The sequence below is a fragment of the Marmota marmota genome, unplaced genomic scaffold, assembly GCF_001458135.2.
Source record: "Marmota marmota marmota unplaced genomic scaffold, marMar, whole genome shotgun sequence".
NCBI classification, from domain to species: Eukaryota; Metazoa; Chordata; class Mammalia; order Rodentia; family Sciuridae; genus Marmota; species Marmota marmota.
Genome location: NW_025999949.1, coordinates 337,103 through 354,536, shown reverse-complemented (window position 1 = coordinate 354,536; position 17,434 = coordinate 337,103). Strand labels below are relative to the sequence as shown.

General features: G+C 40.3%; 1 protein-coding gene across 4 annotated transcripts in view; it reads right to left on the bottom strand.

The window, feature by feature from the left end:
* Positions 1-17,434, bottom strand: part of Matn2 (matrilin 2) — a 137,787-nt gene that overhangs the window by 46,566 nt on the left and 73,787 nt on the right. For all 4 annotated transcript variants that reach the window (XM_015486324.2, XM_015486325.2, XM_048801894.1 and 1 more), the window contains exons 5-6: positions 16,914-17,036; positions 3,417-3,539 (exon numbers count right to left, since the gene is read on the bottom strand). In XM_015486324.2, the coding sequence (XP_015341810.1) occupies positions 3,417-3,539; positions 16,914-17,036 (246 nt within the window). The remainder of the gene's footprint in view (positions 1-3,416; positions 3,540-16,913; positions 17,037-17,434) is intronic.

Genomic DNA, 17,434 nt, shown 5'->3' with positions numbered 1-17,434 from the left:
TCAATCCTCAGCACCACATAAAAATAAATAAATAAAAATATTGTGTCCAACTAAAAAATAAATAATAAAAAAAAGAACTGATAGAAAAGGTAAAGCTTTTTTTGCATACCACTTATTCTAAATTATCTTGCTTATTCAGGAACGTGGAGCTCTAATCATGTACATTTGGGGCCTAATTATAAATTAATGATGCTTGGTATATTAACTAGAATACCTTTTTTAGACAATAAGTGCACACTTACTAATTAGATTAGCTTTCAAGGATACTTTTGGTTAAAAATAGAGACTGAAATGTAAGAAATTTACATTTACATGTAATAAATTTACATTTATTATGTTCTGGAGACCTTAAAAGAAGTAAGAAAAACATTTTTTAAAAAATCTTTCAATATGATATGTCAAGAGCTTTGTAATGTTTTGAACAACCAATAAAAAATAAATTAATTAAAAAAAAAAATCTTTCAACATGACAGCAGCAGCCACACTGCCTTGGCCAGAAGCTGCGATGGCTCGGTAATTGCTAATAGGGAGGCTGCCATGACTCAGCTTCTACCTCCCCACTGTGTTTCTGCCTTTGCCACTGGTTCCTATTTTTCAGTGCTTATTCTTGTCCCTGTCACAAATCTGGAGTGCTTGCTTGAGTGTCTCAGCTCCCACAAGTGGGCCTTCAGCTTATTTCCTACCCTCAATTTTTCAAGTCCTCAGAGTGACTCCATTCTCTGACCGGCCCTCTTCCAGGTCTAGCTCCTGCCCACCCACAAGCAGGGTGGTAAAATGTCCTCTCTCGAGGTCAGATCATCCTGGTGCTGCCTGTCCAGACCCCCAGATTTCCCAGCGCTCTGCTCTGCCCACGCATTGGGGTGGCCAGCGTCTGGGTCTTGACAGGGCCCAGAGATAGCTGAACTCCTGGCTCCGAGCCTTGCTGGTGAGACCTCCCAGCTGGATCAGTCCTGCTCTGACTCCCCGCCAAACCTCCTTTCCCAGGCCCCTCCACTGTGGTATCTACTTGCATGGTCTGACTCCAGGACTCAGCCCTCCTCTTTGCCTGCACCATCCTGAGACTTGGATTCTCTATATCCTAAGGAATTAGGAACAGGAGACAGGCTGAGCCACAGTGTGCGGGAGATGGTGCAGGTCTGGGAGCTGGGGTGGGGGTGGTGAGGGGGGTGGGGGGGGCTGGAAATCAGGTGACTCCAGCCAGGGATGACTTTCTGTAGACTGGATAGGATCTGTTTTCCTCATTCCTTATCCCAGTGAGGCAGCAATTCCACCTGTGCTGGTTCCACTTGCCTCCTTCCCTTAACTCTTGCGGTGGGTCCTATCTGCATCACACTGTATCCCTCAGTCACATCCCTTCTGGCATTGTGACTGCACAGAGATGACTTGTGTTTCCCACCAACTTCCAGTGAAAATCTTAGTTTTTTATGTACATTTAAACTTAGCCTAAGCATGTGGTATATGCCCAATAAATGCTAAAAGTCTTTGAAGCCAGTATCATCTTGCACAAGAACTTTACTTAGCACCAGGCAATTTGCTAAACACTTTCTATAAATCATCTCATTTAGGCTTCAAGATAATTCTACGAAGTAGGCAGTGTTGTCATCCCCTGTTACAGTTGAAGAAACTGAGGCATAAAATAATTGCCCAAGATGGCCCAGAGAAAAGGCAGAGGAACTGGGGTTTGAACCAGCAGTGCATGCCCCCCTCTGATGGGGAGTACTGACTCATCAGCCCAGAAACCACAACTCCTGGAACGTTACCCCAGCTGACTGCTGTTTCATAGTTCAGAGTGCTCAGAAGGGAATGGAGACTGGGCAGAGAGCAGTCCACTCACTCATTCACTCATTCTCTCTGCAAACAAAACAACCAACCAAACACCAATCATGTGCTGGGTATGAAGATCCAGACTCCCCTGTTTTTTTCCCATCCTTACATAGGTTTCCTTCTCCTGGAGCCCCAACTAATCCTTCTTTGCCTGGTGAATGAAAGTCCTCCAAGGAGGACCTTGCCCTGTTCACTCCTGTTGGCTCATGCTTGGGGCTTCAGAAAGGTGCATTTTGGGGTGGAGGGTCCTAGGGATTGAACCCAGGGGCCTCTCAACCACTGAGCCACATCCCCAGCCCTATTTTGCATTTTATTTAGAGACAGGGTCTCACTGAGTTGCTTAGCCCCTCATTTTTGCTGAGGCTGGCTTTGAACTCATGATCCTCCTGCCTCAGCCTCTCAAGCTACTGGGATTTCAGGTGTGCACCACCATGCCCAGCTCAGAAATGTACATTTTTTACTTAATGTGTCCCTTACTGTTCTATACACCTCCTGCCTCTAGCTCCAGTGTAAAGATGCTGCTGAGGGGCTGGGGTTGTACTCTTTGGTAGGATGCTAACCTAGCATGCATGAGGCACTGGGTTCAATCCTCAGCACCCCATAAAAATAAAATAAAGATATTGTGTCCACCAAAAATAAAAAATAAATATTTTTAAAAAGAAGCTGCTGATATTAAGGGATTAAAGAATAGGAGATTAGTTTAGGTTCGGGATGCTTTTTTAAAATCTATAGGTCAATACAGCTTTATATAGTGAGTGCATTTTAGAAAGGTTGAAGGCACTTGAACTTTCTTTACAAATAAAAACCTTATTTTCTCATTGATACGTTTCAAAGATGACATTCTAATTAAACCTCACTTATTAAAAACATTGGTCCCCAGTATTTTAAAAACAAGCTTCTCTCAAGTGACCCTCCCTACAGCAGGATAGTAATCCACACACACACCAACTTCAGGGGCTCTCACATACTTTTATGTTTAAAAGAACACATTTGTAATCCTTTTGTAAAGCTAGTGATCACCTTTAGTTTATAGATTTTTATGTTCCAATTTGGGGAGCTAAAATTAATTTTGAAATTTAAGTATACACTGAAAGTCAAAGAGAACTAAACAGCTCAAACAAAAAATTTGAGCATTTCTCTGCGAAATGCCATCCACCTATCCCTACCCCACCCAGAAGAAACCGCGCTCAGTTCTCTTTGGCTCCGGGATTTTCTGGTACTTGTGTAGAGTCAGAGCTGGAGCCCACAAGCCACAAAGCTTCAGTGAAAATATTCCTCAAGCCCTGTTAATACTGCCGGACACAGCCAGGCTGAGGCAGCACAGAGGAAAGTGGTCTGATTGGCAACACACTCAGCAGATGCTGGAAGAACACACCCACATGTGGTCTTCAACAAAAGATACCCTTTGCAAATACACTGAATGGTGATGTTAACAAAGAGTGGGCTATAGTCTTAGGACAATTCAGAAAGGCCTAGGGAAGGAATAGGGGCAGACATAATCCTATGCAAATCTATGCTTGGGAGATTTCCATGGCCACAATCCCCATAGCATTAGCATCGCGTGTGTGTATGTGTGTGTGTATGTAACTTACTTGCACATGTTTTTTTATCTGGGTTAAGGGTAAATCCTTCACGGCATCGGCACAAGTAGGAGTTATCAGCATTTACACACTCGTGTTCACACCCATGGTTTTCTGAGGCACAGTAGTCCACAGCTGCAGAAAATAAAACACATTCAGAATTTAATTAGTAATACAGAATAAAAAAGAATGGCAGAATGGAAGCATAACTACAACAAATATAAATCAGGATCAATATTGTTGCCTCCCCAAAAGAATAAATAAGTAAGTATAAATGAAAGGCTTCTGACCCCTCAGAAAAACTTCAGGAGTCTATATCAGACAATTCATAACAGAAGTTAAAATAAAGAATATATGAAAAAGTTAAGAATAGTTAAAAAAAATCTAAATTAGCTGGTGTACACCTGTAATCTTAGCAACTCAGAGACTGAGGCAGGAGGATCACAAATTCAAGGCCAGACTCGGCAACTTAGCAAAGCCTTAAGCAACTAAGCAAGATTCTATTTGAAATAAAAAATAAAAAGGGTTGAATATGTATCTTAGTAGCAATTCCCCACTAGGTTCAATCTCCAGTTACCAGAAAAAAAAATGCAAATTAAAGTCAAAATAATCACTAGTCATACTTATATTACTAAACTGGCAAAAATAAAGGTGAGATTAAAAACCCAGTGCGGGTAGAAAAGATGGTGGAATGAGATGGACATCATTACCCTAAGTGCATGTATGATTGCACAAATGGTGAGTCTCTACACTGTGTACAACCAGAGAATTGAAATGTTATGCTCCATTCGTGTACGATGAATTGGAATGCATTCTGCTGTCAAGTAGAACAAATAAAAAAAAAATGAAAAGTACAATAAAAAAAAAAGAAAGCAAGGCAGTGTGAACACAGAGTTATTCATGATGGTAGTGTAAATTAATAAAAACCCTATGGAAGTCAGTTTGACAGTGTTCATCCTGCAAATGCATCCCCAGTGAAATAACTGAAAAAGGTCAGGGAGTGGATAAGTAAATTATATACAATAAAATACTGATGGTAGCATTACTTACAATGACCAAATATATCTGGAAAATAAGATGAACATATGATAATAAATATAAATGGTTTAGTAATTTATGAGAAAGTGCACTGGCCTGCTTCTCATTAATTCCACAAATACTGAGTATTTTCTATGGGCCAGGCCCTGTTTTAGGTGCCTAGTATAAGGCAAATATTCTAGTCCTCAAGGTGCTTATATTTGGATGGTGGTGGTGGTGGTAGGAATAAACAAAATATAAAATAAATCAGTAAAGAAAACTGTCTCTTGGAAGATGGAGAATGTTCTGGAAAAAAATAATACAGCAAAGGGGAATAGGGCCTGTGGGGAAGAGGGCAGGTGGGAGGGAAGATGAGGTGTGGTGGAAGTGGTAGGAAAGGCCTCTCTAAGAAGGTGGCAGTCAGGCAGAGACTTGAGTAAGGTACCAGCCATGAGGTCATCTGAGAGACAGCATCCTTGACAATGGGAACAGCAAGTGCCAAGGCCAGGAGGTGGGAATATGCTGGTGCGCTGTGTGTCCATGAAGAGGCCAGGTGGAGCAGGGAGAAAGGTAAGGAATGAGAAGGATGCAGTCAGGAGGGACCCGTAGGCCACTGCAAGGACTTTGGTTTCTATCTTTGTGCACTGCTGCAATAAAGATCTTTTGGTTGCTCCGAGTGTTGTGGTCACTTTTCTTTCAATACTAATATCAAAAAATTGTAAATAAGAACCAGGAGGGCTGGGGCTGTAGCTCAGTGGTAAAGCACCTGCCTCGCACGTGTGAGGCACTGGGTTCGGTTCGATCCTCAGCACCACATAAAAATAAATAAATAAAGACATTGTGTCCGTTTACAACTAAAATATATATATATATATATATGTGTGTGTGTGTGTGTGTGTGTAAATGTATGTGTATGTGAAGAACCAGGAATTAGCTGGGGCTGTAGCTCAGTGGTAAAGCACCTGCCTCGCACGTGTGAGGCACTGGGTTCGGTTCGATCCTCAGCACCACATAAAAATAAATAAATAAAGACATTGTGTCCGTTTACAACTAAAATATATATATGTGTGTGTGTGTGTGTGTGTGTGTGTGTAAATGTATGTGTATGTGAAGAACCAGGAATTAGAATCTACACAATTAATATGTAAGTATCATTTTTAAAAATAGATGTATGGACAAGATAATGACACATTTAACATAATAACTAAAATATGCAAAGGGAAAAACTAAAAATTTTTAAGAGGTAAGAGACTGTGTAGTGTTTATTCTTTTGTTTCTAGACTTCATAATATTTTAGTCGAAAGTATTATTTTTGTAACTTCACCTCTCTAAACAGTTCAAATATCACCTAATATTTGTGGTTTAATACATAAGTTGTTATGGTGGGAGCAAGATATCTACACTGTCTCAGGGTCTGAATGTCATGGGACGTGCGCCAGTTGCTGGAATTGAGTCATAATATAAATACTAATTAGTTCCAGATCCTTCTGGATCATCTTTCAAGAATCATTTTTCATCTTTCAAGACTCAATGGATTGTTAAACAATTTAATAGTCATGTTGGGGATGTTGAAATTAAGGAAAATCAAACCCTGGCACATGATGCAGTCTGTATGTCATAGGAGTTGACCATGCTGTGGCTCATGTGGGCCTCTGTTAGTTGTTGGCAATCCCCACCTTCAATCTCATGCTGGGCCTGGCCCGCCATCTTGAAAGCCTCCCAATCCCTGATATGGGTGTCAGCCATCAGTCAGTCAATCTGATCTCTGGCCACCCACTTTTCAGTACCCCTTCCAAAAGAGGTGCTATTCATCTGACGTTTAGGTGCTAGGATATATATGGTGCTACAATGATGTACAGTCACCAAAGACAGAAACTCAGACTCTTACCTCTCTCTTAAGCTTCTCTTTCACACCAAAAGGTGTAATCTCTGATCCCAGAAATTTCTGTCTCTCAAGAGACACCCCATTTTTATGCTGGTACCATAATTAGAATGGGGAGAAATTGGAGGTTTTGTTTATGTCTCAAGACTAAGCCACACACTCCAAACTTACCTTCTCCCAGAATGCTATAGAATAAAGTATCCAATGTTGGCCCAAGTGTTTAAAAAAAAATGTTGTATAGAAGTAGTTCTTCTAACTGACCTTCACTTAGCCAACTCTTGATCAATCAATGCTTTTCTTCCCTCCTACCATCTGGAACCTGAAGTCTGGAACATGCCAAAAGCGCCAGGCAGTTGGAACGTCTGTGGTTTGGAACATCCACGCACTTCTCTCATTATATAACTTCCTCAGTTGCAAAATGCTTATAAAGCAGCCATGGTGGCTTACCTGTGCTCTAGAACACTTGTGTACTTCTCCCACTGTTCTAGTTGTATGTTTACGAAGTATTGAGCCTCAGAGTTTGGCTTGAAAAACCATCTGCGACAACTGTCATTTGAAAACTGTCAGTAATGCCAATTCTTAGGCTCTACTGAATCAGAAACTCTGGGTACGGGGCCAGGAATATGTTTTTTTTGTTTTTCTTGTACTGGGGATTGAACTCAAAGGCACTTAATCACTAAGTCACATCCCCAGCCCTATTTTATTTTTATTTTTTATTTTAAGATAGGGTCTCGGGGCTGGGTTGTAGCTCAGTGGTAGAGCGCTTGCCTAGCCCTTGCGAGATGCTGGGTTCGAGCCTCAGCACCACCTAAAAATGAATAAAATAAAGGTATTGCGTCCAACTACAACTAAAAAAATATTAAAAAAAAAAAGACAGGGTCTCACTAAGTTGCTGATGCTGGCCTTGAACTTGCAAAATCCTCATTTCTCAGCTTCCTGAGGTGGTTTTACAGACATATATCACTAGTCAGGAATACAGAAATACATTTTAACAAGCTCTCCAGGGGATTCTTATGGATGCTAAAATTTGAGAGACTCTCATTAAAAAGAGACAAATTCATTTTTGCTTCTAAATCTATATATGCCACTTATCCATATTATGATAATTAATTTAAATATAACAAAACTCAATAAAATAATAAGTACCAAGAGAAACTGATTTTTTTCTTTTAAATATTTATTTTTAGTTGCAGTTGCACACAATAATTTTATTTTATTTATTTATTTTTATGTGGTACTGAGGATCGAACCCAGGGCCTTGCATGTGCTAGGCGAGCACTCTATCACTGAGCTAAAACTCCAGCCCCAAAACTGAGATTTTTAAAAAAATAAAAATTAAATTGATAGTTTTGGAAAGACTTGAGGCACTTTGCTATCCAAAACCACTGTAGGATCAGGCATAGATAAACAAGTATAAAAGACTGGGAAATTTTTATTAATATTTATAAGGATTCTGCCCTTAGATTGGTTTATAGAGCTCTTCAAATGCTTGGTTCAAATTAAAGAGCCCTAAACTGACAGTTGTAGATGACATATTGTGGGTATGATTTATGCAACAAAGATTTTTAAATATATTTTTTTCTTTGACCTACTTAGTATTTTTCAAAGAACTTTTAATGGTAATTGCTATTACATGTACACTTATGTGTTTTAAACAAAAATTACTAGGGTAGATTTAGACATGTAGTTATTGTAGTTTATGTTATTGTTTGTTTTTGTGACACTGCAGGTTGAACCCAAGGTCTTGCATATGCTAGGCAAGCACTCGACCACTGAGCTACAAATCTAGTCCTAGGAATGACGGTTCCCAATCAGCACCACATGCCCAATTGTATGGGACAAGATGACTTCTCCTGAATTTTGATTCTTAAGCAGCTTTTGTCTTTGTGTATGCAGTTCTCTGTGGAACTAAGGGGAGAAAGGCAGGATTCAGGCACTGTTGGATTCCAAGACCCTTGTCTATAAAATTCCAAAGTGTCAAATCCCGGCCTAATTTGAGAGCCACCCATTGACTCGCTGCTAGGCTGCTGGGGACAACAGATGAGGCCACCCGTGTAGCAGCTGAACCCATTTCCAGGCACAGGAAACTCAAAGTGTTTTAAGTTCAAGAGAGATCTAGTCAATTCAACTCTGACATTCTTAACCAAATGTTTTGTGTTATTGCATAACTTCCTTGGTTGCAAAATTGTATTTGTTAAAAAAAAAAAAAAAAGAAAGAAAGGCCAAGGATAGGGGGCAGAGGTATGGAGGGGTCCTTTGGGTGTCAACTTAGCAATGCCCCTGTTGTTCCAAATCCATTCAAGAAAATCCTTTTTCGGTCATTTCATCCTGAAATTTCTACATTCTCCTCTATAAATGGAAAGAGTTCAGTAATTTCCTGGCTGTGGCTCTTTGGCCCTCCAGATCACAAAGTGCTAAGATCCTAGAGCTGGAAGTCAGTTTTGCCAGATTCAGGGTCTGCCCAATATGTAAGACATTATTCAGCTGTCTTCAAGGATAAATGACACTTTGATGCAAAGTAATAGAAACTAAGATTGACATTTCTGATTTATAATCTGCTCACATCCCAGGGTTTTCACAGCAGGGATCAGTCTGTAGAAACAGGATATTTTAAAGAGGAGCATTTGGATTTTAAAGTGTACTGATGACACAGTAAGAAAAACTGAATGTGTCATTTAGAGGATGGTAGAATCAACTTACTTGCTGAGCACATCTTGGACACACATGTAGAGGCAGACTCACACAACCTCTCTTCTCCAAGGCACAACTGAATTTCTGTATGCAGAACTGAAAAACTCAGAGGTTTCTAACTGATTTTGATAATAATAGGGGAGTGTTATGGTTCATATATTGAAGTCTTTACCCCTAGTGCCTCAGAATAGTGACTCTATTTAAAGATAGGACGTTTAAAGAGGCAAATAAGTTAAAATGAGGCTGTTAGGATGGTCCTTAACCAATAGGACTGGTAACCTTATAAGAGGAAATTCTAGGCCGGGTACTGTGGCGCACGCCTGTAATCCCAGAGGTTCTGGAGGCTGAGGCAGGAGGATCACAAGTTCAAAGCCAGCCTCAGCAAAAACGAGGTGCTAAGCAACTCAGTGAGACCCTGTCTCTAAATAAAACACAAAATAGGGCTTGGGGATATGGCTCGGTGGTTAAGTGCCCCTGTGTTCAATCCCTGGTACCAAAAAAAAAAAAAAAAGAGAGAGGAAATTTGAACACAACAAAGGTACCAGGGATGCATGGACACAGAGGAAAGACCATGTGAGGATGCAGCAAGACAGCCATCAACAAGCTAAGGACAGAGATCCCAGAAGAAACCAACACACTGACATCTTGATCTTGAACTTCCAGCCCCCAGAACCATAAGAGATTGTATTTCTATTGTTTAGATCACACAGCCTGTTGCATGTTTTTATGACAGTCCTAGTAAACACAGGAAGAAATTCAATACTTAACATCCTAGGGGTGCTGGGGGCGTGTTTCAAACATGAGGCATTAGCTGATTAATTAAAATCTGATTTTTCGATCCAACCATCCATCTTCCTTGTCCCCCAAACAAATAGCAACCATACCTTCCTCACTGAGGATAATTGATACCAAAGAATGTTGGAGAAAGTTGGAAAGACTGCATTGATGCCATGCTAAATCCCCAAGCTAAACAGCACCTTCACTCTGGAGATGTTGGGACCTCCAGATGAGTTTTTAAATGTACCATATTTTAGACATATTATTAAATGAAGGAATTCATAAGAAGAAAAGAATTCATAAAGAATATATAAATTGGGGCTGGGGATGTGGCTCAAGCGGTAGTGCGCTTGCCTGGCATGCGTTTGGCCCGGGTTCGATCCTCAGCACCACATACAAAGATGTTGTGTCTGCCAAAAACTAAAAAATAAATATTAAAAAATTCTCTCTCTCTCTCTCTCTCAAAATTTTTTTTAAAAAAGAATATATAAATTAAGATCCAACTAATGTTTATCAGTTGACTCTCAGACATTGTGTGATAATAATGTTAATGAGTACTTAGCACTTTACTAATTGTTTCACACACATTAACTCATTTAACCCTCTAAATGATTCTTTAAGGTAAGCATTATTATCCTCAATTTATAGATAAAGCACCTGAAATATAGAAAGATAGGGGCTGGGGTTGTGGCTCAGTGGTAGAACTCTTGCCTAACATGTGTGAGGCACTGGGTTGGATTCTCAGCACTGCATATAAATAAATAAAAACAAAAATCCATCGACAACTAGAAAAAATATTTTTTGAAAAGAGCAACATTGAAATATAGAAAGGTTAAGAGGTATAGCATGTGGATAGCAGTAGTACCTGTCTCATAGGGTTGTTGTAATACATGCAAAAGATTTCAAACAGGTCCTAGGACTTAGTAACATTCATAATGTCCTATTAACTCAAATGTGTGGAAATGCTGAAATGTAGTTTATACTTTTATCATGCAAAGTCTCCAATCAGGTAGGACAGAACTGGGGAGCAAAGAGATACCTAAATGTCCTTCATTCATTTTATAACAATTTACCCAGTAGTTATTTTGTAAGGCATTGTGCTAAACCATGCATGACAAGCAAATATCACACATATGTTCTTAGAAGAAGGGCAGAAAGGATAAGCTGAACTTTTAGTAATGACTGCCTGTAGGAAGTGAAATTGGGAGAAGCAACTTCCAGATTTTAACTTTATATACATCTGTACTTTAAAAAAAAAAACGTGAGGACTTGAATGTTTGTGTCCCTCTAAAAATTCATGTTGAAACTTAATCTCCAAAACAAAAATATTAACAGGGCCTTCAGGAGGTGATTAGGTCATGAGGGCTCTTCCCTTGCTAATGGGAGTTAGTCCTTCATAAAAGAGGTTTCACAATGCCTTTAGCTACTTTTCACCCCTCAACCTTCCACTGAGAAAGGACACAGTGTTCGAGGCACCATCTTGGAAACAGAGAGAAGCCCTCATCAGGCACGGAATCTGTCAGTGCCTTGATCCTGGACTTTTCAGCCTCAAGAACTGTGAGAAATAAATTCCTATTATTTATAATTACTCAGTTTGGGGTATTCTGTTATAGTAATATGAATGGACTAAGAAGACAAAAAAGCAAAAATTGATTATGTACTTTAAAAACCAACCAAAGGCAAATATTTTTTACATGAATGCTTGAGATTGCGATCAGTCATTTAATCTCAATCAATGATTCAATAAAAATGTACTGGAAGTCTACTCTGAAAGATGAAAAGTACAAGTGACTTCTGTCCTCAAGGGTTTACAACCTGCTTGGGCAAATAAGAAGAAAATAGGACCAAAATTACCCCAAAATACAATCAGTAACCATCAGGTGAGAGCAATTACAGCAGAAAATTCACCTCAAAGATACAGATAAATAGTCTTTGAAAAATATACAGTTTTGGATCACAATAACTTAGCTTCAGTGTCAGCTAATGAATTACAAATTCAGAGACTTCACTAAAGCAATCGGAGGATCATAGTCGGTAACTCACCATTAATCAACTAAATCTGGAAATGCATTCAGTACTGTCAACAGTGAAATGAGTGGTCAGGGAGATGGGACTCTGGTACTCAAATTTAATGTTCTATTAACTCAAATGTGTGGAAATGCTGAATAAAAAATCCTGAGTCAGTAGCTGAGAATTGAATTTTCATGCAAGTCACAGTCATAACTCTAGGATGAATCAATGTACCGGAACTGCTGCTATGTTGAAGTCGAAAAACCACTGCACAGGTAGCTGGCCAAGGTTAACTTCTACCAAACTTCTTTAATTAAAGAGGTTAGATCTGCTACTGCTGCTTTCTTATCACTTACTCCCGATCTTTGATATCTTCCCTTTATTGCACCCCTCTTGATCATTACTGATGGCTTCTTAGTCATCTTTACATCCCTCGTGCTTAGCAGAGAACACAACAGGGGGTTCTGAAATACATGGTAGAAATCTATGACTTCTTGTCCATATTCTGTTCACTTTGGCCCTGCTGAAGCAAGACATGGTACTGACTTGGCCTCTTCCCCATTACATGTGATTGCTTTTCTGATGTTCTTCCTCTGTCTGTCTGTCTGTCTGTCTCTCTCTCTCTCTCAGTCCTCTCTTCCCTACTGCCCCTTGCCCAGCTTAGACTGTCCCTTCAAAGATATTTTCCCACCCTTATAGTTGGCTGCAATTGAAGGCTAGATCCTCCACTTCCTTCTGTGCTTCACCGTTATCCAGGAAAAGATGATTATTACAGGTGTTATGATAATAGTCAGTGCCTAGTGTGTACTGGGAATTTTGCTCAATATCTTATACCCCACAATCTCCTGTGGTAGGTATTGTTACTCCACATTGTGGGTGAGAAAAATGAGGCTCAGAAATTAAATTATTTAAAGACACACACCTAGTAAGTTCTAGAACAGGGATATAAGCCTGGGCCTTCCTGATTTGAAGGTCCTGATGCCTTCAAAACAAGTAACAAAATTTAAAAAATAGAGAAAGTAAAAACCATGCTGTTTCTGACAGCATTATTGGTTCTAAGCTGTCTCTGTCACGTTGGTGCTGTGTTTTCTGCTTTCTGGTAACCCACCTTAACTCCAAGCTCACCTTGCCAAAAACTGCTCGTTCAGTTTTCTTTTCCTTTTTTTCTTTTTCTTTCTTTCTTTCTTTTGGTTCCAGGGATGGAACCCAAGCACACACTTAACCACTGAGCCACATCCCCAGCCCTTCGTTTAGAGACAGGGTCTTCCTAAGTTGCCTAGGGCATCACTAAGTTGCTGAGGCTGACTTTGAACTTGCAATCCTCCTGCCTCAGTCTCCCAAGCTGCTGGGGCTCATTTGGTTTTCTAAACCTGTTCCTGTCATTCTTCCATCACAGTTGCTATCACTCTCAGAGTCCTGGAAGCTCAAGTTCACGGAGTCCCTTTTGACTTTTCCTTCTCCTTTGTTTTCAAAGCAGATTGCTGAATGCCCTGCTCTCTCCCTCTCCACTCCTACCATCACTACTCAGATCCCAGCTGGCTCTTCTCCCTTCTTGCCTGATAATTGCCATAGAGTCCTAACTGGTCTTTCCATTCTTCCCATCTTCCCCCTGGGAATCTATCTTACAGTTTACCACAACATTAAGTTTCCTAAAGTGAGGCTTTGCATTTGTCACCCCTAATTATAAACCTTCAAGTGGCTCTTTTTCAGGAATAAAATCCAGACTCTCTAGCCAGATTTTCAAAGCATTGAACAATCTGGTTTCTCTTGATAGCCTCATCTTTGTTTCCTACTTCATACCTATAGGAATTCTTGCTGCAACAGGGCTGGTCTCCTTAACTGTTCAATTTGAGATGGACACCTTAACCAGGGTGATGGTGTCACTAAGCATCCAAAATGGAATGGCTTTAAAAGTGAAAAGGAGCATTATTAAGAATCAGGCCAACAGGCATAAACTGGGATCATCCTGGACTAACTGGGATGTATGGTCACTCTTCTCTCAATGTCCCCCATACACACAGGCCATCCAGAGCAGCCACCAGTGGAATATGTCCAGGATCCTTACCAGCCTCTGTACCTGGACAGTCCCCATCTTTGACAAGACCCTCCAGACTTATGCCCTCAGTGTAGGCTGCCTGCTCACCTTTGGTTTGGTGTGCTCACTGTGAAAGTCTCTTCCTGACCTACCAGCTCCAGAAGCAAGTCCTTCCCCTCCCAGGCCAGCCTCAGTCCTCATGCTTTCAGAGCATTGCCACCTCCATACTATCTGTCCTTTCCTTGGACAGCTATCCAGTTGCTTCCCTGCCCTGCCCAGATCTTCCAGCAGAGCCATGTCTCTCTTCTCTGATGGTTGTACTCTCTAATCTCTTTCATTTCTAGTATTCAGCAGAGCCCCATGGAACAGCAACTAAACTTGAAAATTGTTCAGATATGGTATCCAAAGATACTGGCTTCAAAGATCTGCTTCATCTTCTCCTGCTCAGCCTCTCACAGATCAGCTGCTTGGCCAATGGCTGTCCAGGAAATAACTGTACAGGGGATGGTCAAGGACATATATTGAAGTTAAGCACCTGATCTATGATGGTGATGAGCATGGTGATGCTAGGATCATCTGAAGGACCTGGTTCACGCCAGAATATGGGTCTTTCCCATTTTCCCACTCTTCTACTAGGATGCTCCACCACCACCAAAGGAAAGGCAGACATTTTTATATGCTCATAAACAGCAGAAGGAGAAGTACCCATCTCTAATAAGCACAGCACACTACAAGGCCCTGGCAACCATAGAAGCTATCTGATCATGCTTGCCACTCTTCAATAAATGTTAAATCCCAGAAGTAAACACAAAATCCTTAGAGATACAAAGGCTCTCTACGACACTAGAATGATTAGGCAATTATTTGGCAAAATTCAGAGAACTGGGCTTTTCCACTGTCCTCCAGTCAGTCTCCCAAGGGCCAAGACAGCCCTTCTGGTCCATCCATTTCCAAGAACCCACATAGGTTAAAGGTTCTCCTTATTCTTTCCCTCATCCATCAGCCAGACCTACTTCCCCTGCTTCCTGAAGGTCATGCACTGGCCCTCCTCACAATGGCCTGATTTCCTTTCCAGCACCCAAAGTTTCTACCCAGTGAACACTGGTAAAGGAAAGAAGAGCAGGTGATAAAACAAAATAGATAGCATGACTTTATTTTTTTTTCTTCCATATTTTTTATTGATGTCTTATAGTTGAACATAATGATGGGATTCATTGTTATATATTCCTACATGCACACAATATATCAGTGTACTTTGGCCAATGCCATTTCCCAGTATTTCCCCCAGGGGAAATACTTCCTTTGAGGAAAGACATTCAAAGATGGAAAATTTTAAAACAACTTTGACTTATAACTTACTCATAAAATTCATTCATTTAAATTCAGTGGTTTTAAGTATATTTAGAGTTGTACAATTGTTGCCTCATAAATTTTTGAACTTTTTATTACCACAGAAATAAATACTACCCATTAGCAGTTACTCATAGTAGCGTGACTTTATTTTGTTAAACATTAACAAAATATTTTGAAATAGATATTTCTTTGGTACCAGGGATTGATCTCAGGGGCATTTGACCACTGAGCCACATCCCCAGCCCTATTTTGTATTTTATTAGAGATAGGGTCTCACTGAGTTGCTTAGCGCCTCACTAAATTGCTGAGGCTGGCTTTAAACTTGCAATCCTCCTGCCTCCGCTTTCCTAGCCACTGGGAATACAGGTGTGTACCACCATGCCTGGCCTTGAAGTAGATATTTCTATGGAAAAACTATAGTAAGAAACACAATGGATAGTGATATTTCTCAACTGTTTAAGTTCATTAGTGAAAATATATTACTTGTATAATAAAAGTTAATGAAACAAGAATAATAATTGGTGTTTACATGTTGGCTTCTTTTTGTTAGTGTTAGCAAACATGATACCATTGACTCTCTTGTCATGGTTACCACCAGCAAATTAAGAAACAAACAAACAAAAAATCCTAAGGTTCAGGAGACCAATTCCACTTGTGGACCTCCTATGAGAGTCATTTTCTACTAGTGTATAAAAACAAAGCTATGATATTCTCATTGTTCACCTAAAATCCTCAAATAGCAGGCTACCAGCTTTGCATTTGTGTTCCCCCTGCCTTCCATATCCCTTGTTAAGAATCAAGGTAGGTCAGAAAACATAAACTCTATGTGCAAAAAAATAAGCACATACTATTTGTGGGACCTAAGATACAACTGAGCTCCTGAAAGCAATGGGATATGGAACAGAAAACACAGGATTCAGTCAGAAGATCTAGGATCCAGTTCTGATGCCAGTGATGTCCTTTTCATCTTCTTAAGATCCAATTCAGCTTCTTAAATACCTACTATTTGCTAGGCATCATTTATTGGTATGAGGATGAATGAGACCATGCAAGGGCTTTGTAGACAAACAGGGAGGTGCCACACACATATAGGGATTTGTTAGCCTGCCCTGCAAGTGCTAAGGAGAACTGTTAACCTGTTAACAAATCAGATATCATCCCCCTCTCTCTCATCTCTCATCTGCTCACTCAATATGGAATCACCCAAATCAGAAGGTGCTCAGCAGACTGTAAGTATGAGCTGCAGTTCCAACAACTGCCCTTAAGACCTCTCTCCTGGACCACTGTCCAAGGTCACTGTTTGTTTCTCTGTCTTAATATATACAGCTGGGCTTACACCTGGTGGTCATTGGGCCTCTTGTTGTGGGAGGAAGGCAGCCAATGTCTTATAATACCACACAGCACACCTGCCCACCACCAAGTGAATTTCATATGTAACACCCGAACTATATTTAAGTCAGACCATTCAAAATATACGCTCCAAATTTTAAGAAAATCTATGGAGTCCTTTCCGAGCAATGCAGTAATAGATGATTTTATTTACATAGATTATCATAAATATGTCTTTTGCTGAATGAGCAAATGCTTGCCTCAGCCATAAATGAAGTCTTTAATGTTCAAATTCTGCCTAAGAACTAGACCAAAGAACCCAGCACTTTGTTGAAATCCAAAGGAGAGTTACTGAGTGTGTAGGAGGCACATGTCAAGTGCCCCCCTCTCCCCCCTCACCAACAGGGAAACTCACCCACACACTTTTTCCCATCCTCAGCCAGGGTATAGCCACTGTAGCACTGGCAGACGAAGGAGCCCGGCACGTTCACACAGAGCTGCTCACAGGCATGGTCCTCCGTGGCACACAGATCCTGGACTAAGGCAAAGTTGCACCGTTAGAACACAGCTCTGGAGGAGGAGCACCCGGGGGATGCAATGACCAACTCTATTGCACTTGCTAAAATAACATTCAAAACCATATTATAAATATGTGATCATACTAGAAGATTTGGGAAAAAATGCATAAAAGGCAATCCATCTGTAACCCTACCAGTCAGAGGCCACCATTGGTAATATTTTGGTGAATTTTATGTATATGTAGAGACATATTTTCAAAGTTGGAATTATTTCTCACCTCTATGAAATACATTAAATAGTTTTTAATTAACATCAATTTGTATTTTCTGATGCCAATGGAAACTGCTTTGAAAATATTCCCAGGGCTCTTGAGAACTGTATGTTATCAGTATGTCATTTGGGGTCACTATTTATTAC